The 27,745-nt window shown below is 42.8% G+C and overlaps 1 protein-coding gene across 6 annotated transcripts in view; it reads right to left on the reverse strand.

Moving 5' to 3' along the window:
* Nucleotides 1–27,745, reverse strand: part of LOC105495168 (PATJ crumbs cell polarity complex component) — a 428,227-nt gene that overhangs the window by 55,438 nt on the left and 345,044 nt on the right. For all 6 annotated transcript variants that reach the window (XM_011764431.2, XM_011764430.2, XM_011764432.2 and 3 more), the window contains one exon: nt 695–778. In XM_011764431.2, the coding sequence (XP_011762733.2) occupies nt 695–778 (84 nt within the window). The remainder of the gene's footprint in view (nt 1–694; nt 779–27,745) is intronic.

Genomic DNA, 27,745 nt, shown 5'->3' on the forward strand with positions numbered 1-27,745 from the left:
AAGAAAAATGTTGCCTAAAGGTTTCACACCATCCAGAAAGCTCTTTAGTTCCACCTACCAGAACGCCTGGCATCGCCTTCTCATTCAGCCATTCCATAGTGCAGACACTGCCTGCTTTGGTTCTTTTTAAAAGGCTTTAACAACTTTGCTAAATGAGAGTCAATTTGAAAAAGTTAAGCATTTCAAATTTTAGTAAGCATCATGGGGGAAGATTTTACATTTTTTGTCAACTTGAAAACATTGCTGGCAAAACATGAACTTCCATTTGGCATAAAGATTTATCAAGATTAAGAAAATACGATTTAGGCTGCCATGAAATCTTTAAAATATCAGGTATATATGTGTATGCATATGTGTCTATATGTATGTGTTTTTAGGAGGAATTTAGTAGGGTATAACGGAGAGGCAAAAAATTTGCCATATTAGTCTCATTTGATATTAAAATAATAGACCCATAAGTTCTATTTTTCCTTTTAGTTAAAAAAAGTTTTCATAGACAAATGTAGCTTGATAACCTGTTATGATTCTAAACCACTGTACAATGTATGTAGAAGAAAAAAAGAATATGATATGTATTTTGTTAAATGGGAGAGGAATCAGTGAAGACATAGTTGAGTAGAAAGACAACTTTATGGATCGAGATCAGGAAAGGAACCACATTTACTGATATAAAATAAAATGCAAAATCATGTACCTCTAATATCTGGTCACCAGCCCAAAGTCTTCCATCTCTGGCTGCTGCCCCTTCTTCATAGACTTCATGGATAACTATAGCATTCTATAAAAAACAAAATCTTACTCATTTTCAACAACCAGAAATGCTTCCTTAAGCAAACAACCAATAGGCCACAACCCATAATTTTCTATTTGTTAATAATGTTATATTTTATCTGACATAAAGATAAACAATATGCACAGTTATGATACATTCAGAGGTATAATTAAATTTTCCTAAGATTATTATTTCATTCCTTTAAAACTGGCTTTGCCTAATATTTCATGTTAAACTTCTTCTATGTGTTTTACTGTTAACCCTGTACACTGCTGCTGTGTATGAACTAGAGGTGAACTATGTGTCATTCTTATTTACATTTTATAGTGTATTTTGAGACACGGTTTCAGGTATTTATTGGTATTCAAGGATTTGGCATAGATGTGTGGCCTGATGAAGGGGGTTTTGCCAGGCCTTATTACTTGGGCAATGAAAGAAAAGAACTTAGTGGAATGAATGGGTCCTGGAGGAGAAGAAAACAGGAGTAGAGGAAAGAGCATTCATGGACCTAAGTGTAAAACAGCCGTGGGTTCAAATCCTGACTCTGCCTTCTTGTAATCTTGGGCAATGAATTCCTCTGAATTCAGCAATCAGAGCCATAAAATTAGGACAACCATATCTGCTGTAGGTAAGCTTTGGTTGGGAAAAGTGTTTCATAGTTAATGAATTAAAAAATAATTTGTATCTCTTCAGATTCATAACCTTAAAAATTATTTTATCATCATAAAAATGACATGTACCCACATAGAGGATTCAAGCAATACTACTACAGGTTGTTGCAAAGCACAAAAATAGGCTGCTTCCCACCCAGATTCAGTCCCACCAATCACCGCTCATAATTTCCGAGGATCTCTCTAGACAATTCACATTTATGCACCTAAATATTTATATATTTTGATGAGAGACTATTCTAAAAATACAGGATTATCAAATTGAGTTTGTCCACACTCCTTTTCCCTCATCCCCTCCTGTTGAGCAAGTAGTCAAGCTTTGAAATTCTTCACCTTGGGGATTTTTGTGGAGCTCAAAACTGAAGCAACCAGAAGTCATTGGCTCTTTCTGTTTTTAACAGAACCGAAGAGCACTGAATGGATTATGATAGGTGTCTTGGAGGGCTGCTGAGAGAGGCGCACAGCTTTTGAGTGGAGATTAGAAACAGAGGTCTGTGGGTTCCACTGTGGGGATTTGGGTCCTGCAGTGCCCAGGGTCCTCCTATTCCTTGCCCCCAGTGCACACACACACAGGTTTTAAGACCCTGCTGGCAATGGTCAAGGGCTGACATCCTTGACACCTGTCAGAGCCTAGAGGCTGACACCTATAGGACCCCAGGCATGAAAGAAGTCAAGGAGCAGGACTTCTGGACTTGAGAGATCTTATAGGCTTGGCCAAGGATAGGCTTGATGATGAGCAGGCAGTGCTGATGTCATCAATGTCTGGGTGTTTGGTTGGTATCCTTTGGAGTTAATGAGCCACCAAAATGGTTGAGGTTGAATTTCACCTTAGTCCAGAAGTATGGAGCCTCAGAATTAAGTTCATATGAAGTAAAGAAATGAATATTTATTGCAAAAATGTGACAAGATAGACAAAATACATACACCCACACCAAACCTTTTTTGTTTGCTTTTTAATTTAAAAAAATTTTTTTGAGATAGCATCTTGCTTTGTTGCCCAAACTAGAGTGCAGTGGCTCAATCATAGCTCACTGCAGCCTCGATCTCCTGGGCTCAGGTGATCTTCCTGCTTCAGCCTCCCAAGTAGCTGGGACTATACGTGTGCACAACCATGGCTGGCCAGTTTTTTTTTTTTTAAGTAGAGATGGGGGTCTCACTATGTTGTCCATGCTGGTCTCCACCTCCTGGGCTCAAACAATCCCTCCTGCCTTGGCCTTCCAAAGTGCTGGAATTAGAGGTATGAGCCGCTGTGCCCAGCCATATATGTGTGTGTGTGTGTGTGTATATACACATATATATATATTTTTAAGAGGAGTTTTACTGTGTTGCCCAGAACTCCTGGGCTCAAACGATCCTCCTGCCTCATCCTGGGAGCTGGGACTACAGGCATGTCCCATAGCACCAGGCTTACTTTCTATTAAAAACAAAACAACAACAACAGAAAAACAAAAAAAGGGTTTCTATACAAATTCCACAATAGAGAAGCAACAAAAGAAAACAAGAGGTCTATAACTAGATAACCCATCTGGATTCCAAATACTTTTACAATACTAAATACCGTACTTTCATTTTATTGTTACATAGTTCTGAAAACATTCTTTATTACAGCAATTAGAGAGGCAGCCCCCAAGAGCCAGGAAAAGTTTCTGGATCCAGGCACTTTACATTTCAGATTCCGTACCAGGAATACATTTTAGACCATTCTTTGTTTTAACTCTGACTTATGAAATTTCCAGACCCAGGGAGCATTTAAACTGCCAAGAGTTTGTATCTCTGAACTGTTTCAGGGGAATTATTTGGAGGAAACTTGCGGAGTCAGTGGCTTGTGGTGATCCAGCGATACTAATGAGATCCTACCAAAGGTCATTTGTATTAAGGTAGTACGAGGAGAAACTAATGCAGACTCCTGGTAGCACCCGGTAATGATACTAGTTTTCAAAGTCTGGTGCCCAATGCCCTATTTTCACTGGATGGAGAGAGTCACACACTACACTCGGACTATGCATGGCTTTTACAGAACTTGATTTTCAGCAAAAAGTCCTTTGATCTTGGAACATTACAAAAGACAAACAGAAAATTTCTGTCCATTCATACTCAAAAGAAAGAAAAGACCCCCTTGGAGTTTGTATTCCATAAAAGTGGTCTGAATTCAAAATTCTTAGATACTTTCTGGTGCTCAATGAACTATCCTCCATAAAGGATGCCAATGACCATAAAGGAGTAATACGTTAACAGTTTCAAATGCCGAACTCACTGCAAATGATCTATTTTTAGTCCACAAGTCTTTCTGTATTTAAAATTCTCCATTTATTTATTTTTGCTTGACTGCTACTGTAATTCCTCTTAAAGTTATTAGTGAAGGCTGGGTGTAGTGGCTCACGCCTATAAGCCCAGCAGTTTGGAAGGCCGAGTTGGGTGGATCACTTGAGGTGGGTGGATCACCTGAGGTCAGGAGTTCAAGACCAGCCTGGCCAACATGGTGAAATCCCGTGTTTACTAAAAATACAAAAATTCGCTGGGCATTGTGGCACATTCCTGTAATCCCAGTTACTCAGGAGGCTGACAGGAGAATCACTTGAACCCAGGAGGCCGAGGCTGCAGTGAGCTGAGATCATACCATATTCCAGCCTGGGCAAGACAGAGTGAGGCTCCGCCTCAAAAAATAAAAAAAAATAGGCTGGGCGCAGTGGCTCACGCCTGTAATCCCAGCATTTTGGGAGGCCAAGGCGGGCAGATCACGAGGTCAGGAGATTGAGACCATCCTGGCTAACATGGTGAAACCCCGTCTCTACTAAAAATACAAAAAATTAGCCAGGCGTGGTGGCGGGCACCTGTAGTACCAGTTACTCAGGAGGCTGAGGCAGGAGAATGGTGTGAACCTGGGAGGCGGAGCTTGCAGTGAGCCGAGACTGCGCCACTGCACTCCAGCCTGGGTGACAGTGAGAACCTGTCTCAAAAAAAATAAATAAATAAAATAAAAATAAAAATAAATAAATAAATAAAAAATAAAATAAAAAATAAAGTTATAAGCGAAGATACAAGAAAATACTGTGACCTGTCAATAGAAAAGAGCCACATTTCTTTTTATTTGTTTTGCGTTTAATTCATCTAGTGTATTTAGGGGAAAAAAAAGTCCACGTTTCTTACTGGGTGCCCCTGTAGTCTATGAAGCTGTGGTTCTGGTCTAAATTTTGGCCCTGCTACTGTTGGCAATGGGACTTGGGGGAAGACTGTTAACCTCTCCAGGGCTCAGTTTTAACAGTATTATCTACCAATAAGGCTTTATGTGCAGTGCGAGCACACAGTAAGGAAGTGATATATATATATATATATATATTTTGGTTGAGAGAGAGTCTTACTCTTTTGCCCAGGCTGGAGTGCAATGGTGCGATCTTGGCTTACTGCAGCCCATCATCTGCAGCCTCCCAGATTCAAGTGATTCTTCTGCCTCAGTCTCCCATGTAGCTGGGACTACGGGCACGTGCCACCACACTCAGCTAATTTTTGTATTTTCAGTAGAGATGAGGTTTCACCATGGTGGCCAAGCTGGTCTCGAACTCCTGGCCTCAAGTGATCCACCCACCTCGGCATCCCAAAGTGCTAGGATTACAGGCATGAGCCACCGCACCCAGCTAGGTAGTATTTTTAATAGCACCTGTCCATTCTTATTTATTTTACATGTATGTGCCATAGATGCTACACACTTCCCATTTGTCCCATTTAATCCTCGTAACAACTCATCAAATTCAGTGTTATTAGTCTCACTTACAGCTGAGGAAATGAAAGCTCGTAAGGGTTCAGACTTGACTTCTCTGTAGCTTCTAATTAGGAGAGATGAAATTCCACTTCAGGACTGTTTAACACCAAAGCCTGTGCTCCCACCACCATAGCAAGCTTCTCATCTGTTTTGAATATTTGATTTTGTACTTGTACAAAAGCTAGCTTGGGATTTTCCATATGGCATCAATTCTGTTGAAATATTGTCACCTCAACTCCACAGCAGAAACCTTGAGGGCATGAGTTGATTATTTTATAGAGAGTGAACAAAAAGACGACTTGTGGAAGCAGAAGTTGAAGCCTTTCTTTGACTTCACAAGGTGAGGCAATGATCTACAGATCTCACTAGCTAGTGCTGGCACATGGTTAGGGGTTTGCACTACAGAAAGCATGATGCATAGGCCCCCTCCCAACCTCCAACAGAGTCCCTCTCTTAATTCCATTTGTTATTCTTTTTTGTTTGTTTGTTTTTGAGACAGGGTATTGCTTTGTTGCCCAGGCTGGAGTGGTGTAGTGCCACAATCGTGGCTCACAGCAAAGTGGGCCTCCTGAGCTCAAGCAATCCTCTCACCTCAGCTTCCCAAGTAGCTGGGACCAAGGCGTGTGCCACCGCACCCAGCTAATTGTGCTTTTTTGGTATTTTTTGTAAAGACAGGGTTTTGCTTTGCTGCCCAGGCTGGTCTTGAACTTCTGGGCTCAGGTGATCCTCTCAGCTCAGTTTCCCAAAGTGCTGGGATTTCAGGTGTGAGCCACCGCCGCCCCGGCCCATTTGTTACTCTTATCTCTTTCCTTCCTTCCCTTCAGGTTTTCAGTCCTATTTCTGTGCACCTATATTATTCACTTAATGATTTTTTTCTAAGACAAATACAAAACATTATAACAGATACAAGTGATACATTCATGTTCAAAACAAAAAGTTGTTCAGCCCAAGAAAAAAGATTAATTTCTATCAATTAATGGCACAGAACTGAGGATCATTTATAGATGATCAAGACTGACAAAGAGTCAAAAATGAATTTCCTCCTGGTAGTTGTGTGATTTTCACTGGGACAGTAGAAATGTAAGTAAGATGACCTGTTTATTTACTGCTTGAGACAAGACCAGTGATTTCTTTTTGAACATTTTATTTATTTATTATTTTTTTTGAGACAGGGTCTCGCTTTGTTGCCTAGGCTGGAGTGCAGTGGTGCAATCCTAGCTTACTGCGGGTTTGACCTCTTGGGCTCAAGTGATCCTCTCACCTCAGCCTCCTGAGTAGTTAGCACTTCAGGCACATGTCCATGTGGGCTAATTTTTAAATATTTTGTAGAGACAGGATCTTGCTATGTTGCCCACACTGGTCTCAAATTCCTAGGCTCAAATGATCCTTCTGTCTCAGCCTACTAAAGTGGTGGGATTACAGGTGTAAGTCACCATGCCTGGCGTGGACACTCTAAAATTATTCATTTGACTTGCCAGCTCTACAGCCATTGAAGAATTTAATCAGTGAGTTGAGGAATCTCCCAAATAGTGGTTTTCTCATAGCCAGAGGGTCAGACAGGATTTGAGAGACATGGGAAGTCTTCTGCTTAAAAACTTCTCCCTCATCAGTCTGTCTGAAACACCTTTACCCAAGGAAAACTCCCTTTATTCCACAATTAAACATTTATAACATTGAATCTTTTTTTTTTTTTTAGACGGATCTTGCTCTGTCGCCCAGGCTGGAGTGCAGTGGTGCGATCTCGGCTCACTGAAAGCTCTGCCTCCCGGGTTTACGCAATTCTCCTGCCTCAGCCTCCCGAGTAGCCGGGACTACAGGCGCCCCCCACCTCGCTCGGCTAATTTTTTTGTATTTTTAGTAGAGATGGGGTTTCACCATGTTAGCCAGGATGGTCTCGATCTCCTGACCTCGTGATCCACCCGTCTCGGCCTCCCAAAGTGCTGGCATTACAGGCGTGAGCCACCGCGCCCAACCATACCATTAAATCTTTATAAATATTAGTAACATTAAAGAAAAAATGGACAACCAGGAACAAGTAGCTGGCTAGCAAATTCATCATGTTGCTTAAGAAACTACTGTCTTTAGGCTGGGCACAGTGGCTCACGTCTGTAATTCTAGCACTTTGGGAGCTGAGGTGGGCGGATGACCTGAGGTCAGGAGTTTGAGACCAGCCTGACCAACATGGTGAACCCCATCTCAACTAAAAACACAAAAATTAGCTGAGCATGATGGTGTGCGCCTGTAGTCCCAGCTACTCGGAGGCTGAGGCAGGAGAATCACGTGAACCTGGGAGGCAGAGTTTGCAGTGAGCCGAGACTGTGCCACTGCACTCCAGCCTGGGTGACAGAGTGAGACTCTATCTCAGAAAAAAAAAAAAAAAAAAAAGCAACTACTGTCTTAATATCTCCATTCCTAAGAGAGTATTTATTTTTAAACATGGATAATGTACTCACATGGTACCATACTCAAAATAGTATTCACTGATAAGTCTCTCTCTAGCACTTGTTCCTCAGCCACCTAATTTCTCTATCTAGAAACAAACGGTATTAAGTTTTTTGTGTATTTTTGTAGAGCTTTTCCATATATCTATATTTGAAGTATAAGCTACCAAGTGCTTGAGGGTTATGCTTTCTTTTATCTGCTACCTCCTTTGTTTCATGAAATTCTACAAGTGCCACCTCTTCTATGACATCTTCCCTAACTCTCTGCCCTGATGAAGTTGATTGATCCTTCGTGTGAGTCACCATAAGAAGTTCATTAGTACACTGAACTTATCACAGCATCACGAATGTCTGTTCAGGGCTCTATGCCTCGTGCCACCTCCCATCCTTGATGGAAGCCTTCAGGACAGAGGCTGCTTCCAACTCATCTTTGTATTCTGGTGCCAAGTCTACAGTAGGCACTCAATAAATGTTGATTAAATGATTGTCAAGAAACTGGTTGGAGACAGATAAAGAGGTTACAATGACTCAGAAAGGGGAGGCTGGAAAAGCTAGTGTGTCACAATCTTACTCCAACAAAAATGAATTGTATGGTTTGAATATACCCTCCAAAATTCACGTTGAAATTTAATTGCCATTGTGACATTATTAAGAGGTGAGACCTTTAAGGTGTGATTGGGTAATGAAGGCTCTGCCCTCAAGGATGGATTAATGCTGCTATCTTGGGAGTGAGTTCCTAATAAAAAGAGTTTAGCCCCCTCCCTCTCTGCCTCATGTGCTCACTTGCCCTTCAACTTCTGTTACAGGATGATGCAGCATGAAGGCCCTCACCAGATGCTGGCTCCATGCTCTTGGACTTCCCAGCCTCCAGAACTGTGAACCAAATACAATTCTTTTTTTTATATAAATTACCCAGTCTCAGATATTCTGTTATAGCAGCAGAAAATGGAGTAAGACACCAAGCTTCTGGTGGTAAAATATTAGTGACACACAACCAAAATACCCATCACAAATGGATTTTAAATCCATTGAAGTTTCCAGAGGATTTACTTTAGCTTAGAGAGCAATTTAAGAGAGCCAAGTATGAGGGACTTAATTATCACTGAGTCCCACAAAAATCCCAAACTCCTCCAAGGGGATTTAAACTCTGAATTGTTGGAAAAGAATTTCACAACATGCAATAGTATATCCTTAGACAGAGTCAATGTCACCAGACACTTCAGCTCATCAATCACCATTTTTATTGTTCAAGCTGCCAACAGGTAGATAAAGTAACTCATAAACACCCCAATCATTTAGCAAAAGGCAATCTTATTGTCACAATAGACTCATAACACTTAAAGAAGCCAGGTGTTAGAAAAATTAAGTAAGGGTCTCCTGTGGGCTGAAGGATATCAATAAGTACCCTTTTGTGGGTGAACTATTTTAGTAGATGAGATTTCACATTTCTAGATATTTAGTAGATTGTTTTAAGAAGCATTTTAGGACAAAACTTTGACAAAGAATCATATGTAGATACTATTATAAAGAACTATGAAGGCCGGGCGCGGTGGCTCAAGCCTGTAATCCCAGCACTTTGGGAGGCCGAGACGGGCGGATCACGAGTTCAGGAGATCGAGACCATCCTGGCTAACACGGTGAAACCCCGTCTCTACTAAAATACAAAAAAAATTAGCCGGGCGAGGTGGCGGGCGCCTGTACTCCCAGCTACTCGGGAGGCTGAGGCAGGAGAATGGCGTGAACCCGGGAGGCGGGGCTTGCAGTGAGCTGAGATCCGGCCATTGCACTCCAGCCTGGGCAACAGAGCTAGACTCCGTCTCAAAAAAAAAAAAAAAAAAGAACTATGAATATATGGCTTAATTATACTGCTTGCAGGCATGTTTTACTTAATTTGATCACTCTGGAATTAAACTCAATCTTTGCCATACTCATAAAAGTCCCTACCTGCACTCACTACACACACACACACAAAATTCCTAAGGGACATTTTAACTACAGAAAAGTTTCACATTAAATCTCACATTGGGGTGAAAAACATATTTACCAGTGATCTAGAAAGAGTGTTATGTCTTATTACCCTGCATTAGGGGAAACGTCCCTCCTAACAAGAAAAATCCACAGGGACCAAAGAAAAAAAAAATGTTGAAGATATAGTATATAATAAAATAGTCATAAGTTTTCCTTTGAAAGAAACTATGGTTTGGATCTGTGTCCTTAGAGGAAGGATGTAGCTTTTAAACACCATTTAATAGTTTTCTCCTCTATGGCTGTCCCTGTTCAGAAATCATAAAGACAGCCACGTCTTCTACACAGTAGATGACTTTCTCAATTGGAAAGCTGTAAACCAATGAGGATTGATAATATGGTGGGGGTGGCAAAATCCTCAATCCAGTGCTGTGCAGACCAAAACTACATCCAAATCTACACTGAAAAACACATGGTTATGCATTAAGTTACTGATTTGTGATGTCTACTACAGTTACAGAGTTTAAAAAGAAAGGGTTAGGTTAAAATTTCTAAAGTATATTTCACTTTGAGTAAAGTTGATAGACCCCAAACTATATTTATATATAAAAAAGGATTCAGTTAACAGAGTAGAATTTTAAAAAAGAAAAAAAAGATGAATGTTTTAGAACACAATTCTTTTCCATCCTAAAGCCTTTGTGACCAAATGCTTTAAAAATTTAAAAGAGCTTCCCTATTATATTCAACTAGAATGTGATTTAAAAAAAAAGTGCAGGCCGGGCGCGGTGGCTCAAGCCTGTAATCCCAGCACTTTGGGAGGCCGAGACGGGCGGATCACAAGGTCAGGAGATCGAGACCATCCTGGCTAACACGGTGAAATCCCGTCTCTACTAAAAAATACAAAAACCTAGCCGGGCGAGGTGGCGGGCGTCTGTAGTCCCAGCTACTCGGAAGGCTGAGGCAGGAGAATGGCGTGGACCCGGGAGGCAGAGCTTGCAGTGAGCTGAGATCTGGCCACTGCACTCCAGTCTGGGTGACAAAGCGAGACTCTGTCTCAACAACAACAACAAAAAAGTGCAGTAGTCTGCAAAAGAAAAGACTCAGGACTAGCGGGTCAGAGGAGTTAAATTTTCTGACAGCTCTGCAGGCAACCAACTGGATCAATTTGTTCATGACACTCCCTGATATTACCAGTAAAGCACAGAGTTGAACTACATGCCTTTTTTTTTTTTTTTTTTTTTTTGAGACACAGTCTCTCTCCATTACCCAGACTGGAGTGCAATGGTGCAATCCTGGCTCACTGAAACTTCCACCTCCTGGGTTCAAGTGATTCTCATGTCTCAGCCTCCTCAGTGGCTGGGATTACAGGCGTGCGCCACCACACCCAGCTAATTTTTGTATTTTTAGTAGAGATGGGGTTTCGCCATGTTGGCCAGGCTGGCCTCAAACTTCTGACCTCAAGTGATCTGCCCCACCTCTGCCTCCCAAAGTGCTGGGATTACAGGGGTAAGCCACTGCGCCTGGCCTGAACTACATGACTTCTAAAGTCATTCCAGTTCTAAAATTCTAGGCCTCTATGAACCCAAATGTTGTGTAGAGTGAAGCAGAGAAAGTCATCGTTTTATACAGATATTTAGGTCCTGCCTAAGAATAAAACTTTCTTCTAAATGGTAGGTCAGAAGAATCCTAACTTCCATAGGTTGAACAAGATATGAAAGCTATGGAGGCTGGAGTCAGACTCTGTTTTAGTTACCTTTGGCTGCAAAACTTAGTGGCTTAAAACAACTATATATTTGTTTACGATTCTATGGGTTTGCAGTTTGGGCTGGGCTCAGCTGTGCAGTTCTTCTGCTTTATATTATGTCGCTTGGGTTCTGAAGTGAGTTTGCAGTCAGGTTAACCCAGGCTGGTTGTGTCCTGGATGGCTTTACTGTCATGTCTGGGGCCTTAGCTGGAATGGCTGGGCCTCTGTCCTTCCACATGGTCTCTCCACATACTGCTTCATCCTCCAGGAGGTCAGTCCAGACTTCTTCACAGGGTGGCAGTGTTTCAGGAGAGCAAGAGCTAAAATTGCAAGGCCTCTTGAGACCAAGGCTTAAAAGTCAGACAGTGCTACTTTTGTCACTATTGGTCAGATTGGATGCAAGGAATCTGGAAAGAGCTGCATAAAATGTCTAGTCTTTTTTTTTCTTTTTTTTAAAATTTGAGACAGCATATATAGCCAGTTTCAATGTACCACAGATTCTATCAAGGTTGCCAGAGGAATTTTCCAGCCTGCAAACAGTGGAAGCCAGCGATGTATGGCTGGGAAGAGTACCGGCTATGGCCAGCTAAACCTGTGTTCAGATTTTAGCTCTGCCACTTATCATAGATTTATGATACTTCCATTAAGTTATTTAACCTCTCTGAGCCAGTGTTTCTGCCTCTGCAAAATTGAACTAATAAATCCCCTCTTTTAGATTTTCAGGATGAGATGGGGTTATATGCCAAGTAAAGTGTCAGCTAAATCACAGGTACTGAGTAATTGCTCATGAGAGCTCCTAACATAGATACTAAGTTTGAAGGGGTGTATCTAGTATATAAAACATCGATGTCAGAGTGATCAAAATTCATGACTCTAAGGATGAGTGACACCAGTCTTGGTCCATTTTTTTCATTTCTGATTTTTCTGTTATTATGGTGGTCCCAAAATATAACTGAAATATAATCTTTCAAGAAAGATTATACTACAAGGATATTTTAGATTATTTTTCCCAAGTCACAGACTACTCAGGATTAAGCTCAAAGGACCATGTGAATACCGACAAGCTCTAAGCCAGACTGCAGGAGTCTCATTCCCAGACATTTTGATTTTTCTTGGTCAAGTACAATCCTCATTGATCATGGATTCCGTATCTGTGAATCCATCTACTCCCTAAAATTTATCTGTAACCCCCAAATCAATGCTCTCAGCACTTTTGCTGTCATTCTGAAATGTGCAGAGTTGTAGAAAATTTGAGTCTTCTGATTTCCTTTTTCCCAGCTGGAGTTGAAAAAGGTGTTACTTTCCCTTCGTGCTTCAGTTCCCATACTTCTTGCTTTATGTTGCTTTGCTTGCCAGCTCCATAGTTGAACGGGTAAAGAAGAACCCTTTTCATGGTCTATTTCGTGTCTTTTTTTTTTTTTTTTAAATTTTTGTGCTTTTTCTGTTTAAAATGGCACCCAAGCATAGTGCTGGGGTTCTGTCCAGTGTTCCTAAGTACAAGAAGACGAGGATGTGCTTCATTGAGAAAGTATGTGTGTTAGATAAGTTGTGTTCAGGCATGAGTTTTAGTGCTGCTGGTCATGCGTTCAATGTTAATGAATCAACACTATATATTAAATAAGGTGTCTTTAAGCAGAAACACACATAAAGCAAGGTGATGTATTGATGAGTTACTGAAAATGTTGACTAGAAGCTTGGTAGAACCTGCCTCTGTATTTCCCCTAGCAGCAATGGTTCACCCTTCACTAATCAGTGTTTGCCTTGACTTTATAAAATACAACTCCTGAGAACAATGAGAATCGACTATAATTCCTACTGTTTCTTTTCCCTGGTGATACTTTACAATAAAACTGGGAGCACAATGTGAAAGACAGAAATGCAGACAAATGCTTTCTCAAATAGAGATGACAGGACTCATGCTGACAAATGCAGCTCTCTATTGTCCTTGCCACAAAGAGGGAGGGGTTGATGAACCCAAGGATGGGAAACTTTAAAATGCATTTCCTCTATGCTGTGACACATATTTTTATGCCTATATGTCAATGCATTTTGTGGATCTATATTTTTTGAACCAATTACAAAAGTAAAATGCACAGATGATTCAAGATGAGTTGGAAAGTTACTTATCTTCTTCACCTTTGGACCATGAACTTTTCTCTTCTTTGCTATAAAGAGTTATTTGGTATCACCTCATTGACTCATTAGAAGCAAAAGATTAAGCACTACTTAATTTCAGCATCTCACAAGAGCATATAGGACCTGAGGCAGAATGTAGTCAATCAATATTGTACTTAAAGATAATTTTTTTTCTTATTTTTAACAGTCTTACAATTTGGATGAGTCTAACACTCAAGCATACATTTAATGTACTGCCTTCCCACCATGAGTCACAATAAAAGATTATTGCCTTCAAAGATACACAGTGTTTGCTGAGTTGATGTTGTTTTGCCTGCCAGTTCCATAGGTTGAACAGATAATTGTTTCTGTTCAGAAAACCTGAGAGACTATAGCTGTACAAGGGAAGTCAGCAAGGGTCAAAGGAACTTACTGATCATACTTGAAATCATAGTTTTAAAAAATCTGGATACTCTATTCAGCTCACAAATAATAAATTCGTTTACTGCACAGATTTTCCCCAAAATCTCACAACACAGTCAGACTTCAGTTGACCCTTACAAAACTCTGCTATAAAATAAACACAGAGCTGGTCCATATATCCTAATATGCATTTACAAAATCCCTCAAGAAGGAAGAAAATGGATCATAATGTTCAGTACCTACTGTTTTGAAATATTTGAAACATTCTCAGCTAATAAACTATAGAAAACATAAGTGAGCATTATAACAGCAATAAATAATGGCGGCTCTTTTGACATAAAAAAGATTAAATACTCAGTTACACTGGAAGAAATAATACTAATCTCTCTCTCTCTCTGTGTGTGTGTGTGTGTGTGTGTGTGTGTGTGTGTGTGTGTGTGGAGACAGAATCTAGGTTAGGTTCAGTGGTTCATGCCTATAATCCCAGCACTTTGGGAGACTGAGGCAGGAGGATTGCTTGAGCCCAGGAGTTTGAGACCAGCCTGAGCAACAGAGTAAGACCCCATCTATATAATTATTTTAAAACATAAAAATAAAAAAAAGAGAAACAGAGTCTTAGTTTGTCACCTATGCTGGAGTGCAGTGGCAGCACCATAGCTCACTGTAGCTTTGAGGTCCCATACTAGGCAATCCTCTTGCCTAGCCTCTTGAGTAGCTGGGACCAGAGGGGACACACCACCACACCTGGATAATTTTTTAATTTTTTGTAGAGACAGGGTTACTATGTTGCCCAAACTGGTCTTGAAGTCTGGGCCTCAACTGATCATCCTGCCTTGGCCTCCCAAAGTGCTGGGATTACAGGCACAAGCCACTGTGCCTGGCTGTGTGTGTGTTTTTTAATGCAATGGACTATACAAGCAATCCTAAAACCCAGACTCAGGGACTGCTAACTATCACATATATTTACAGGTAACTAATATGTGAAATAAAATCACAGCAATACATGGCTAATATAAGAACTGCTATAAATATATTAAAATGGTTTACATTTCAAGACTGAACAAGTTTTCTCTTCTTAAGCTCAAAAAAGAAATGGTTTTATATTTATTTAAAATGGAATTCCCTTACCCAAGTCTTCATTTAACAAAAAGTTGATACTTATCAATATGAACATAATTTTTCATACAGAAATATAGACTTATTTTAAGGAAATGGTATAAGATTTGCATTATATTTTATAAGTCCCCACAGTTCCATTTGGTTCTTATTTATTAAATTTGACTTAGCTTACATAATATTTTTGCTTATATCCATATTCTTTAAGACCAGAAATGTCCAAATCTGGAAATTCAAAGGTACTACTCGTTAACATTCTTTCACTGTGATTCATAGACTTTTTGCAAACTCTGCTTTGATTTTAAAATAAAACTAAGGTAATAAGATGTTTTGTATAAAAATATATGACTTAAGCAATAACAATAAAAGGAGCTTGGCTTTGGTGGATCACACGCCAAAGCAAACCACACTCCTCATGAAATAGACTGTACAAAGTTCATGTCAAGGGGAATAACAAAATAAAACACTTAATCAAATATAAAATAGCTTTCTATTCTGCTTATTTCAAAAACATCCAGTGGTTTAAGTTGCTGTAGTCCTACATTTAAATTATCAAAAGCAGTACCAGAATGCAACATGATGAGGGGTTAAGTGAGGTCACTTCAGAACAACATATGGTTATAGCTAAAGAAGAGGTATTCTTTATTCCAATTTCTAGATAGATGAATTTTGCCACATAGTACCCAAATGGGAGACAATATGCCTACCATGATACTTCTTGCTAATGTATCTGCCCTATAGAACTTTTGTTTAATAAGAATGAATTAAAATGGGATTAAATCAGGTGATTGAAAAAAATGTGGATTTGAAATTTGGAGAGAAATGACAAGATTCTAACTTTTGGCCGGGTACAGTGGGTCATAATTGTAATCCCAGCACTTTGGGAGGCTGAGGTGGGTGGATTGCCTGAGCTCAGGAGTTTGAGACCAGCCTGGGTAACATGGTGAAACCCCATCTCTACTAAAAATACAACAAATTAGCTGGGCGTGGTGGCGCACATCTGTAGTCCCAGCTACTCAGAAGACTGAGGCAGGAGAAGGGCTTGAACTCGGGAGGCGGAGGCTGTAGATGAGCCAAGATTGTACCACTGTACTCCTGCCTGGGTGACAGAGTGAGACTTGGCTCCAAAATAAATAAATAAATAAAAGTCGTTTTCTTGTCAGGCACAGTGGCTCACGCCTGTAATCCCAGCACTTTGGGAGGCCAAGGCGGGCGAATCACCTGAGGTCAGGAGTTCAAGACCAGCCTGGCCAACATGGCAAAACCCCATCTCTACTAAAAATACAAAAATTAGCTGGGCATGGTGGTGGGCACCTGTAACCCCAGCTATGTGGGAAGCTGAGGCAGGAGAATTGCTTGAACCTGGGAGGTGGAGGTTGCAGTGAGCTGAGATTGCACCATTGAACTCTAGCCTGGACGACAAGAGTGGGACTCCGTCTCAAAAAAAAAAAATTCCAACTCTGACATTCGCAGGACTTTTTATCATTAAGAATATCTAAATCTAAAAAGAGAATAGTGCTTGAATCACATTTTATTTTATTTTTTAACAGACAAGGTCTTGCTCTGTTCAGGCTGGAATGCAGTGGCACAATAATAGTTCACTGCAGCCTTGACCTCCCGGGGCCAAGCCATCCTCTTGTCTCAGCCTCCCAGGTAGCTGGGACTACAGGCACACGCCACCATGCTCAGCTAATTAAAAAAAATTTTTTTTTGAAGAGACAGGGGTCTTGTCATGTTGCCCAGGCTGGTCTAGAACTCCTGGCCTCAAGCAATCCTCCCATCTCAGCCTCCCAAAAGTCTGGGATTACAGGTGTGAGCCACTGCACCTGGCATTGAATCACTTCATTTCTTCTTCTTTTTTTTTTTTTTTTTTTTTGAGACAGAGTCTCTGTCGCCTAGGCTGGAGTGCAGTGGTGCGATCTCAGCTCACTGCAACCTCCACCACCTGTGTTCAAGTGGTTATCCTGCCTCAGCCTCCCAAGTGTCTGAGACTACAGGCACGTGCCACCATGCTCGGCTAATTTTTGTATTTTTAGTAGAGACAGGGTTTTGCCATGTTGGCCAGGCTGGTTTCAAACTCCTGACCTCTGGTGATCCACCCACTTGGGCCTCCCAAAGTTCTGGGATTACAGGCATGAGCCACCGTGCCCGGCCTATTTTATTTTTAAAAATAATAAGAGATGGGGTCTCACTGTGTTGCCCAGGCTGGTCTCAAACTCCTGGGCTCAAGTGATCCACATGCCTCAGCCTCCCAAAGAGCTGGGATTACGGGTGTGAGCCACCGTGCCTGGCCAAATCACTTTTTTAAAGTTCGATGTTGAAAAACAAATACGCAGTTGTCTAGAAACAAAGCCATATTTCACTGTGCGGGTAATATACCAAAGACACACAGACAAAGAAAGTTAAGGATCTACTTTAATACAAATGTTTATAATTAATAATAACTGAACTCAGTTTACATAGGGACTGGGCAAATTTTTTTACATAGGGACTGGGCAAAATCTTTATATTCATTACCTTAATTCACATGACAATCTTAAGAGGTAGATTTTTGTTATCACCACAGTGGAACAAATGAAGAAGCAGATTTAACTTAGAAAGGCTGTCATTTGTCCAGGGTCCCACAGTAAAAGATCTAAGATTCTAATGCCAAAGAACCAGCATCATTACTCTGCTATGGTGCCTTTTAGGTTTGGTAGAACACCTTATTTATAGCCTGGGATCTCTGGCAATTGTATGAGGGAAGGAAAATGCGTAGAAAGAGGGTCCTAGAGACCTCATTCTCATTCATATCCTGGGATTCATAGTCTGAGATCTCTGGCAATGGATCTCAGGGAAGGAAAATGCCTAGAAAGAGGGTCCTAGAGATCGCATTCTCATTCTTTCTCTGCTTCATTTGTTCAATTCCAAAAACAATTCAAGTCTACCAATAATCCAAGATAAAGGATTTAGTTCTTAAGTTTTTCTTCTCTATCATTCCCAAGCCTGATAATAACCCCAATGAATGAGTCTGGAGAGCTATCTTTTACTTCTAAGGATATTGCTGATAAAACTTCTAGTCAATAAGTATACATTTCTGAGAAGCAGACATTGAAGGACATCAGGGAGCAGTTTAAGGAATATGATGCAAACATCAAAAAAGGTAAGAGGCCTTGGTCTTTCATTTGACAGAGTAGGATGAGTTCTCTAAGCTGTAGGATTTCATGCAAATTCAACACTCTGACAAGACCAGAGGGGTGGAAGGAGATAGAAGACAGGATGAAAGGATGGATTGATGGATAGAAGGAAATAAAAATTGTGAATTAATATACTAGCTCTGATATCCAATGTGCCTTATCTGGCTTCCTGGCTTATAAGAAACATAACAAATAGCTTATATTAATTAAATCTAGAAAGTGGGTGCCACGGCTCTACTCTTTTCTGGTTTCCAGAGGAAGCGCCTATTTTAAGAGTCATTAGTATGACTTTTCATTGGTTTATCTCCTATATTAGACGATAATCACTAAAAGTCAATAACGATGACTGAGGATGTGTGAGCTCTCTGAGGACAGGGTTGTCTCACTCAATTTTGTATACTTAGCACTAAGCCAAGTGCAGCCGCTGAGCAAACATATGCAACCTATCACAGAAGAGCCACATCCACCAAAGGCAAGCCTGGGAGCAACATCACAAGATTAAAACAACAGGCAGAAGTCTGTCATTGAGGATTGGGTCCAGGTGTGCTTATAAACCTTCCCCAGAGGTTCACCCTCATCATTACCTCGGCATTTTAAAAGGTCGATTTAAACACAATGGGATGTTAAGTGAGATCTCCCTCTGTGATCTCAGAAACCATCTGTCTTGGCTTTAGAGAAACTATTTATAGCAGAGAGGACTGATGTGGTGTCAAGACCAGGTCCCAGAGACTTAATACCTCTAAAGACAGCAAAAATATCTCTTGGACACACAACAAAGAAGACACAGAAATCTTAATTGGGAGGGTTGGAGCAGATGTTAAGGGTCACCAGAACTCAGGACGTCCTCTTTCCCCATGCCAGAGCTGGAGTCAGGATGCATCACCTAACCAAATGTGCAAAGGTTCTTCTGTACTGAGTCTCAATGTTTTCCACCATTTCCCTTTGATATGCTCTCATCTTTGCTAACTTTCTGCTAGATGGATGCCATCCCAAGACCTGATTGGAAAATGTAACCTACAATATCAGTTAGGTTGCACATTCCATGTCAACATTTGGAAGGAGAATAAAAGGAAAAATTAAAGATTTGCATTGTGGTAAATAATAGCTTTATTTGTTAAAGTGCTTTCCAACCCCTGCTGTTCAGCCTCACTGAAATGACAGACAGGCCTATATATTTCTCCTGAGTCTAACTTATGGCTTTTGATGAGGTACCTGAGGTTAGGAAATAAAAGCTGTGTCCCATTCCTCATTTTTAAGTGGTGCTTATTCTTCCAAGGACAATGGGATTTACAGTCTCAAAAGGCAGAACTATATATTATGAACCTCAAGAAGCTCTAGATTTTTTTTTTTTTTTTTTTGGCTGCCTCATGGTGGCAGGGAAAGGAGAGTACAGTATTTAGCAAACAGCCTCACATCCAGGTTGCAGGAAGTGATGGAATTCAATGGACACCCTCAAGCTATCAGCCAGCAGCACAAATGAATGCAATATTGAAGACCCAAGAGCAGCACCGACACATCTTGTTCAGGTATGCCAACCAACCCAGGTAAAACAAAGTCAGATTAACAGCAGCAAAAGCAAAACCACAACTCATTCAGCTAGGCTGGACGTACTGATCAAACTCTTCCGATTTACTACAGGAAATCTATTCCCATATAAAAAGCAATGTAAAGACTTATATTTACAAAAATAATCAGAAGGTTACTTTTCTGTTACGAGGGAATTCACTACAGAATTTAAACTGTAATTTCCCAGGATTATTGTTTTTAATATTCAGGAACACCTCCTTGGGAAAGTGTGGAAACAGGCCTTGGGAAGGAGCCATCACCCAATGTTCAGGGTCAACCAGTAGTTTCTGAATACTAGGGGCCTTGGTTTGAGGATATATATATATATATATATATATATATATTCCACTGTTTATAAGATGTCTGATCCTCACCATAGCTCAACAAGTCAGGAATATTAAGGTCATTTTGCATATGTGAAAACAGAGAGTTGGAGAAGGTATGTGCCATGGGCAGTTGCTCAATGTGCGCTAAGCATCCTATGAAGGTCATCTCTTTGATCATCCTAGTAAGTCTACAAGGTATTATTATCTCGGTAAATACAGCACAGAATAGACTGAGAGGTTAAGAAATCTGCCCCAGCTAGTGAAACTAGGCCGCATAAAACTTAGAAACTAGGCCTCATAAAAAAAGAAGTTAAAAAAATTAACACCAGGTGGCTCTGGATAGGGTCCTACCCTGCCTCGATAGGGTCCCACCCTGATAGGGTCCCACCCTGCCAATTCCGGGAAACAACCTCATGGGGTCCCACCCTGCCAATTCCCGGGGTCCCACCCTGCCTCGAAGTTCCCGGAATCAACAACTCCAGGAAAAAAACCTCATAAGGTCCTGCTCTAACCAATTAGAACAAGACACCTTGCTCAGGCCATAGACAGACCCAATTACCAGGCGCCTAAAGCTTTGTTTGAATTTCGCGCCCTAAGCTGTGTTTGAACTTGTGTTTGCCTATATAAACAGCCTGTAACAAGCAGTCGGGGTCCCAGGGCCAACTTAGAGCTTGGGACCCTAGCGCACTAGTAATAAATAACTCTCTGCTGTAAATCTCGTGTCGGTGATCCTTCGTGGCGACCCCTGCCCAGGAGGGAATCGACAGTTCGGTTCCAACATTTGGTGCATTGGCCGGGAAGTGGGGTCGTCCGAGGACCCCCGACCCATCCGGCAGAGACCCATCTGTCCCGGGCCACGGACTGCTGACTGAACGGACCTACCAGGTACTTTCGTTTTGTTCTGTCTGTCTTGCCGGCTAACTCTGAACTCTGGGGAGTAATCCTTCTGAATTAAGTGGGGAATGGGGACAGACGTGTCCGGCACCTTCCCACTTACGCCCCGGGGGACGCCCTGGCGGTAGTCTGGGAGAAGGCTGACAACTCAGTCAGCCTCCTTAAATCTGTAGGCAGGTCGCCCCTGCCGTCTGAGTATTTTATGATCTTGTGGCGCCACTCTCTGGCCGCGCGGCTTCTCCTTACTTGTCTGGTCTTTGTTTTTGTTACTTTCGTTTTGTCCTTGTTATACGTGGACGAAATAAGACAGACGTTGACGACTCCTTTGTCTCTGACCCTGACTCACTTCCCTGACGTTCGGGCTCGAGCCCACAACCTCTCCATAGAAGTCCGTAAGGGACGATGGCGAAAATTCTGCTCGTCCGAGTGGCCTACCCTCCATGTTGGGTGGCCCCGGGACGGAACATTTGACCTCCCAATTATCTTACAGGTTAAAGCAACAGTGATAAATCCTGGGCCACACGGACACCCAGACCAGGTGGCCTACATAATTACTTGGGAGGATCTGGTCCGAAACCCTCCCTCTTGGGTGAAACCCTTCCTCCATTCCCCTTCCCCACCCCAGTCTACCCTTCTTGCCTTAAAAGCCCCCCCCCAAAAAAAAATCGGAAACCGGACCCGCATAAGCCAGTCCTCCCAGATGAACCCCAGAAGGATCTCCTCCTTCTTGACCCCCTGCCTCCTCCACCTCAAAACCCCCTTCTGAGACCTCCACCTTACGCTTCACCCTTGCCCCCTGTCTTGTCCCCAGCTCTTTCCTCTACCGCCTCGGCCCCTACCCTTTCTCCAACTTCTCCCTCGGCCCCTCCCTCCACCCCGTCTCCTTCGCCAGCCCTGCCCAAACTCACCCCTCGGACACCGCCACCGACACCTCCTCGTCTCCGCTTGTGGCGGACTGAGGACCCAGATGGCCCTTCCACTTGGCAATCCTCCCTTTTTCCCCTCTGTACCGTCAATCGCACGGTCCAGTACTGGCCCTTCTCTGCCTCTGACCTCTACAACTAGAAAACCCATAACCCTTCCTTTTCCCAAGACCCCCAGGCCCTAACCTCGTTAATAAAATCCATTCTCCTCACTCACCAGCCCACTTGGGATGATTGCCAGCAACTCTTGCAGGTCCTCCTAACCACTGAAGAAAGGCAGCAAGTCCTCCTGGAGGCCCGGAAAAATGTGCCAGGACCAGGAGGCCTCCCAACCCAACTTCCCAATAAAATAAACGAGGGATTTCCCCTCACCCGCCCAGACGGGGACTATAAAACGGCACCAGGTAAGGAGAGTCTCCAAATCTATCGCCAGGCTCTGCTGATGGGTCTCAAAGGGGCAGGAAAGCGCCCCACAAATTTGGCCAAGGTAAGGACCATAACTCAGGAAAGGGATAAAAGCCCGGCAGCCTTCATGGAAAGGCTTCTGGAAGGGTTCCAAATGTATACCCCATTAGACCCAGAGGCCCTAGAACATAAGGGTACCGTAGCTATGGCATTCATAGACCAAGCTGCATTAGATATCAAAGGAAAACTCCAAAGACTAGATAGAATCCAAACCTATGGATTACAGGAATTGGTTAAGGAGGCAGAAAAAGTGTATAATAAGAGAGAAACCCCTGAGGAAAGGGAAGCCAGGTTAGCGAAGGAACAGATGGAGCGAGAGAATCGTAAGGACCGAGTGAGGGATAAGCATTTAACAAAAATCCTGGCGGCAGTTGTAAGAGAAAAAGGACCAGGGAGAGAAGGAGAGAAGCGGAGGCGGCCGGCTGGCCCCCGTGTCTTCGCATCAGGGCAGCCACCGCTATGCTGGTCAAGGACTCTGCTAAGTTAACCCTTGGGCAGCCACTAACTATTATTACCCCACATGCTCTAGAGGCCATAGTGCGGCAGCCCCCGGACCGGTGGATAACCAACGCACGCCTAACCCACTACCAGGCCCTCCTACTGGACACGGACCGCGTCCAGTTTGGCCCTCCGGTCACCCTAAACCCTGCTACGCTGCTGCTGGTACCAGAAGACCAACCAAGCCCACACGATTGTCGGCAAGTACTGGCTGAGACCCATGGAACACGGGAAGACCTTAAAGACCAAGAACTCCCAGACGCGGATAACACCTGGTACACAGACGGCAGCAGTTACCTTGACTCAGGTACCCGGAGGGCGGGAGCGGCGGTAGTAGATGGCCACAACACCATTTAAGCACAATCACTACCTCCTGGCACGTCTGCACAGAAGGCTGAGTTAATAGCACTAACCAAGGCCCTAGAGCTGTCCAAGGGAAAGAAAGCTAACATTTATACTGATAGCCAGTATGCCTTTGCAACGGCTCATACTCATGGAAGTATCTATAAAAAAAGAGGTCTCCTAACCTCAGAAGGAAAGGAAATCAAGAACAAAGTTAAAATAATTGCCTTATTAAAAGCCCTTTTTCTTCCTCAAGAAGTGGCTATAATTCACTGCCCCGGGCATCAAAAAGGACAAGATCCAGTCGCAGTAAAAAACAGATAAGCCGACCAAGTGGCCAGGCAAGCCGCCATGGCGGAAGTACTAACCCTAGCCACAGAACCTGACAAAACCAGCCACATAACTATTAAACATACTTAAACCCCGGGAGACCAGGAAGAAGCAAAAGCCATAGGGGCTATAGAGAACAAAGACACTAAAAACTGAGAAAAAGGAGGAAAAATAGTCCTTCCCCAAAAGGAGGCCCTGGCAATGATCCAGCAGATGCATGCCTGGACACACTTGAGTAGTCGAAAAGCTAAAATTACTGATTAAAAAAACTGACTTTCTAATCCCAAAGGCAAGTACCCTCGTAGAACAAGTGACATCTGCCTGTAAGGTCTGTCAGCAGGTAAACGCTGGGGCTACCTGAGTGCCAGAAAGAAAACGAACTCGTGGTAATCGCCCAGGAATCTATTGGGAAATAGACTTCACTGAAGTAAAACCTCACTATGCTGGATATAAGTACTTACTAGTGTTTATAGATATCTTTTCAGGATGGGTAGAAGCCTACCCCACCCGGCAAGAAACGGCACACATAGTAGCCAAGAAAATTCTGGAAAAAATCTTTCCTAGATTCAGACTTCCCAAGGTAATTGGGTCAGATAACGGGCCGGCCTCCGTTTCTCAGGTAAGTCAGGGGCTTGCCAGGATATTGGGGATTAATTGAAAATTACATTGTGCCTATAGACCCCAGAGCTCAGGACAGGTAAAAAGAATAAATAAAACAATAAAAGAGACCCTTACTAAATTGACCTTAGAGACTGGTTTAAAAGATTGGAGACGCCTCCTATCCTTAGCTCTGTTAAGGGCCCAAAATACGCCTAACCGTTTTAGGCTCACTCCATATAAAATCCTCTAAGGAGGACATCCCCCTTTGTCAACCTTGCTTAACTCCTTCTCCCCCTCCGATCCTAAAACTGACCTACAGGCTCGGCTAAAAGGACTCCAAGCAGTACAGGCCCAAATCTGGGCCCCCTTGGCAGAACTGTACCAACCAGGACATCCACAGACCAGTCACCCCTTCCAGGTGGGAGACTCTGTCTACGTTAGACGGCACCACACTCAAGGACTAGAGCCTCGGTGGAAAGGACCCTACATTGTTCTCCTGACCACGCCCACAGCCATAAAGGTTGACGGAATCTCCACTTAGATCCACGCATCCCATGCCAAGGCTGCTCCAGAGACGTCCGGACCAACACCACTTAAGACATGGAAACTCCGACGCTCCGCGGACCCACTCAAGATAAGACTCTCTCGTATCTAACTCCTTACTTATTGTTTGCCCTTCTTCCCTGCGCCGTCTCTAGTGTAGTTTTTGACGCTAACCCCCACCGGCCATTTAGCCTGACCTGACAGATAATTAATTTTAATAATCAAGAGGTCTTAAATAAGACCTCCGAGAATACTCCTATGAAAACTTGGTTTCCAGACCTCTATTTCAACCTAAAAAAAAAAAAAAAAAAATAGCAGGAAAAATAAAAAACACAGGCCCCCGGTTTACTGGTCCCACAGGAGTCCTATTAAGGACTCCTCAGGATGGACAAAAATGGAAAGAACAGGCTAGAAAGGTGTCCATCAGCCGGAACAGGTTTTATGCCTGTCCCGGATTCAGGACAGGACAAATAAAAAAAACTTGTGAAAATCTGACTCACTTGTATTGCAAAAGCTGGTCCTGTGTGACTACTAATAATAAAAAATAAAAATAGGCCACAAAACCTTGGTATATAACCATGTCCTTTGTCCAGCCCTGTACCACAACCCGATATTCGGAAAATTGCAACCTGGTTCACATCAAGTTTGAAAATGCGGCAAAATCTGATAACAGATAGATAACAACAAAGTTAATATAGGGTCTCTATTTATACCAGCACAACCCGCCTAAAATTCCCCTCCAAATCAGACTATTAGTCAATCCAGACACTGCCCCTGTTACAGTAAGGCCAAACCAGGTTTTATTAAAAACTAGGAAGCCCCCGGTTTCCATATCGGAGAAGCCCCAACTAAAAGCTCCTCAAAGCACCTCCCCGCCCTTAATCTCCCTCACCCTCGCCGACATGTTAAGAATTAAGGTAGCGGCTAAAGTTAAGACCGGGACAGCAGCCCTAGTGCATGGTAACCATCATCTGCAACAACTTAAAGTAGCCATAGATAAAGACCTTAGAGCCATAGAACAATCTATCACAAAACTTGAAGAGTCCTTGACTTCTCTGTCTGAAGTTGTATTACAAAACCGACAAGGACTAGAAATTGTCTTTCTGAAAAAGGGCGGGCTCTGTGCAGCCCTGAAAGAGCAATGTTGTTTTTATGCAGATCATTCAGGAATAGTTAAAGATTCTATGGCAAAACTAAGAAAAAGATTAGACAAGAAAAAAAAAGAGAGAAAATCTCAACAAAGTTAGTTTAAAAATTGGTACAACCAACCCCCTTGACTTAACACCCTAATCTCCACCATCTTAAGACCCCTCATCCTACTCACGCTCATCCTGACTTTCGGGCCATGCATACTCAACCGCTTACTCACCCTTATTAAAAATAGATTAAACATAGTACATGCTATGGTTCTGACCCAACAATACCAGACCCTCAGGACTGCAGAAGAGGCTCAAGATTGAGCCTCTGACACAAAAAGAGGAGGGAATGAAACTAGGCCGCATAAAACTTAGAAACTAGGCCTCATAAAAAAAGAACTTAAAAAAATTAACACCAGGTGGCTCTGGATAGGGTCCTACCCTGCCTCGATAGGGTCCCACCCTGCCAATTCCGGGAAACAACCTCATGGGGTCCCACCCTGCCAATTCTGGGGGTCCCACCCTGCCTCGAAGTTCCCGGAATCAACAACTCCAGGAAAAAAACCTCATAAGGTCCTGCTCTAACCAATTAGAACAAGACACCTTGCTCAGGCCATAGACAGACCCAATTACCACGCGCCTAAAGCTTTGTTTGAATTTCGCGCCCTAAGCTGTGTTTGAACTTGTGTTTGCCTATATAAACAGCCTGTAACAAGCAGTCGGGGTCCCAGGGCCAACTTAGAGCTTGGGACCCTAGCGCACTAGTAATAAATAACTCTCTGCTGTAAATCTCGTGTCGGTGATCCTTCGCGGCGACCCCTGCCCAGGAGGGAATCGACAGTTCAGTTCCAACACTAGTAAATGTTAGAGAGGGAATATGACTGAGAGCTAAAAGAGAGGAATGGTCAGCATCACCTCTGAGTTTGGCTGAGGACCGATCATGAAACCCAGGGAAGACTTCATCGGGAGGAGTGGCTTAGAGGAGGCAGAGAAGCTTGATGGGAGCGGGAGGAGGGCAGAAGACAGCAAATTCAGGGAAGCAGGGCAAAGTCTGAGGTGCTGGAGTGCACATGTAGGTTTGGGGAACGATGGTCTGGTCTGGTCCTACGTTGATGGTATGTGAGAGCTTCTACATAAAGTGGGAGCTAGCTGGGTGGCTGGTGCTAGTCAAACTGTTTCTGTGAACTGCTGAGAGACCAGATGACATAAAATTACAAAGAATTATTAAAAATACTAATAGAAGATACAGCACAGACCAAATTCCTGTATGTATGAAGCCGCACAGCAGCTCCCACTTGCAAAGGCAAGAGGAGAATTCAAGGACATTTCAAATTATCATGAACTCCAGAGAAAAATTTTACCAGTACTTTTATCAAGCTGAAGGAGACAAAATTCTTTCAGCTTCAGGTGAAGTGGTTCACTAGCAGGGTGGGGCTCAAAGCCAGGATTTTCTAGACTAGGCCCAAAGGTAGGAAAGGGAAGGACCATGACCAGCAAACTTGTAAAAGGCATTAATGATCGGGACAGGAGGCAGAGAAATTCTAGGCAGACAGGGGCAGATCCCCGGCAAAACCCCACCTTTGAGCCTAGAAGCCTGAAACCCTTGGTCCAAAGTGATAACATCGATCCCAGTTTGTGTGCTCTCTCCTGATTGGCTCTTTCTGAATAATATCTTTTTACCAACCGAATGTTGCCTTTCCCAAAACTACCTACGGCCCGCCCGCCCCACATCCTGTGCCTACAAAGACCTCAGAGACTCACTTGGTAGACGAGAGAAGTGGCTTGACTGAGGAGAAGCAACTTCACTTTAGAGGGACGACTGGGTTTTGGAGGAGAGACGGCTTAACTTTAGAGAACAGCCGGCTGGACTTCCGGGAAGACTCCGCCAGTGCCGTCCCTTCTCCGGCTCCCCTCTCCACTGACAGCCACTTCCATTGCTACA

Source organism: Macaca nemestrina, chromosome 1 (genome assembly GCF_043159975.1).
Source record: "Macaca nemestrina isolate mMacNem1 chromosome 1, mMacNem.hap1, whole genome shotgun sequence".
Classification (NCBI taxonomy): domain Eukaryota; kingdom Metazoa; phylum Chordata; class Mammalia; order Primates; family Cercopithecidae; genus Macaca; species Macaca nemestrina.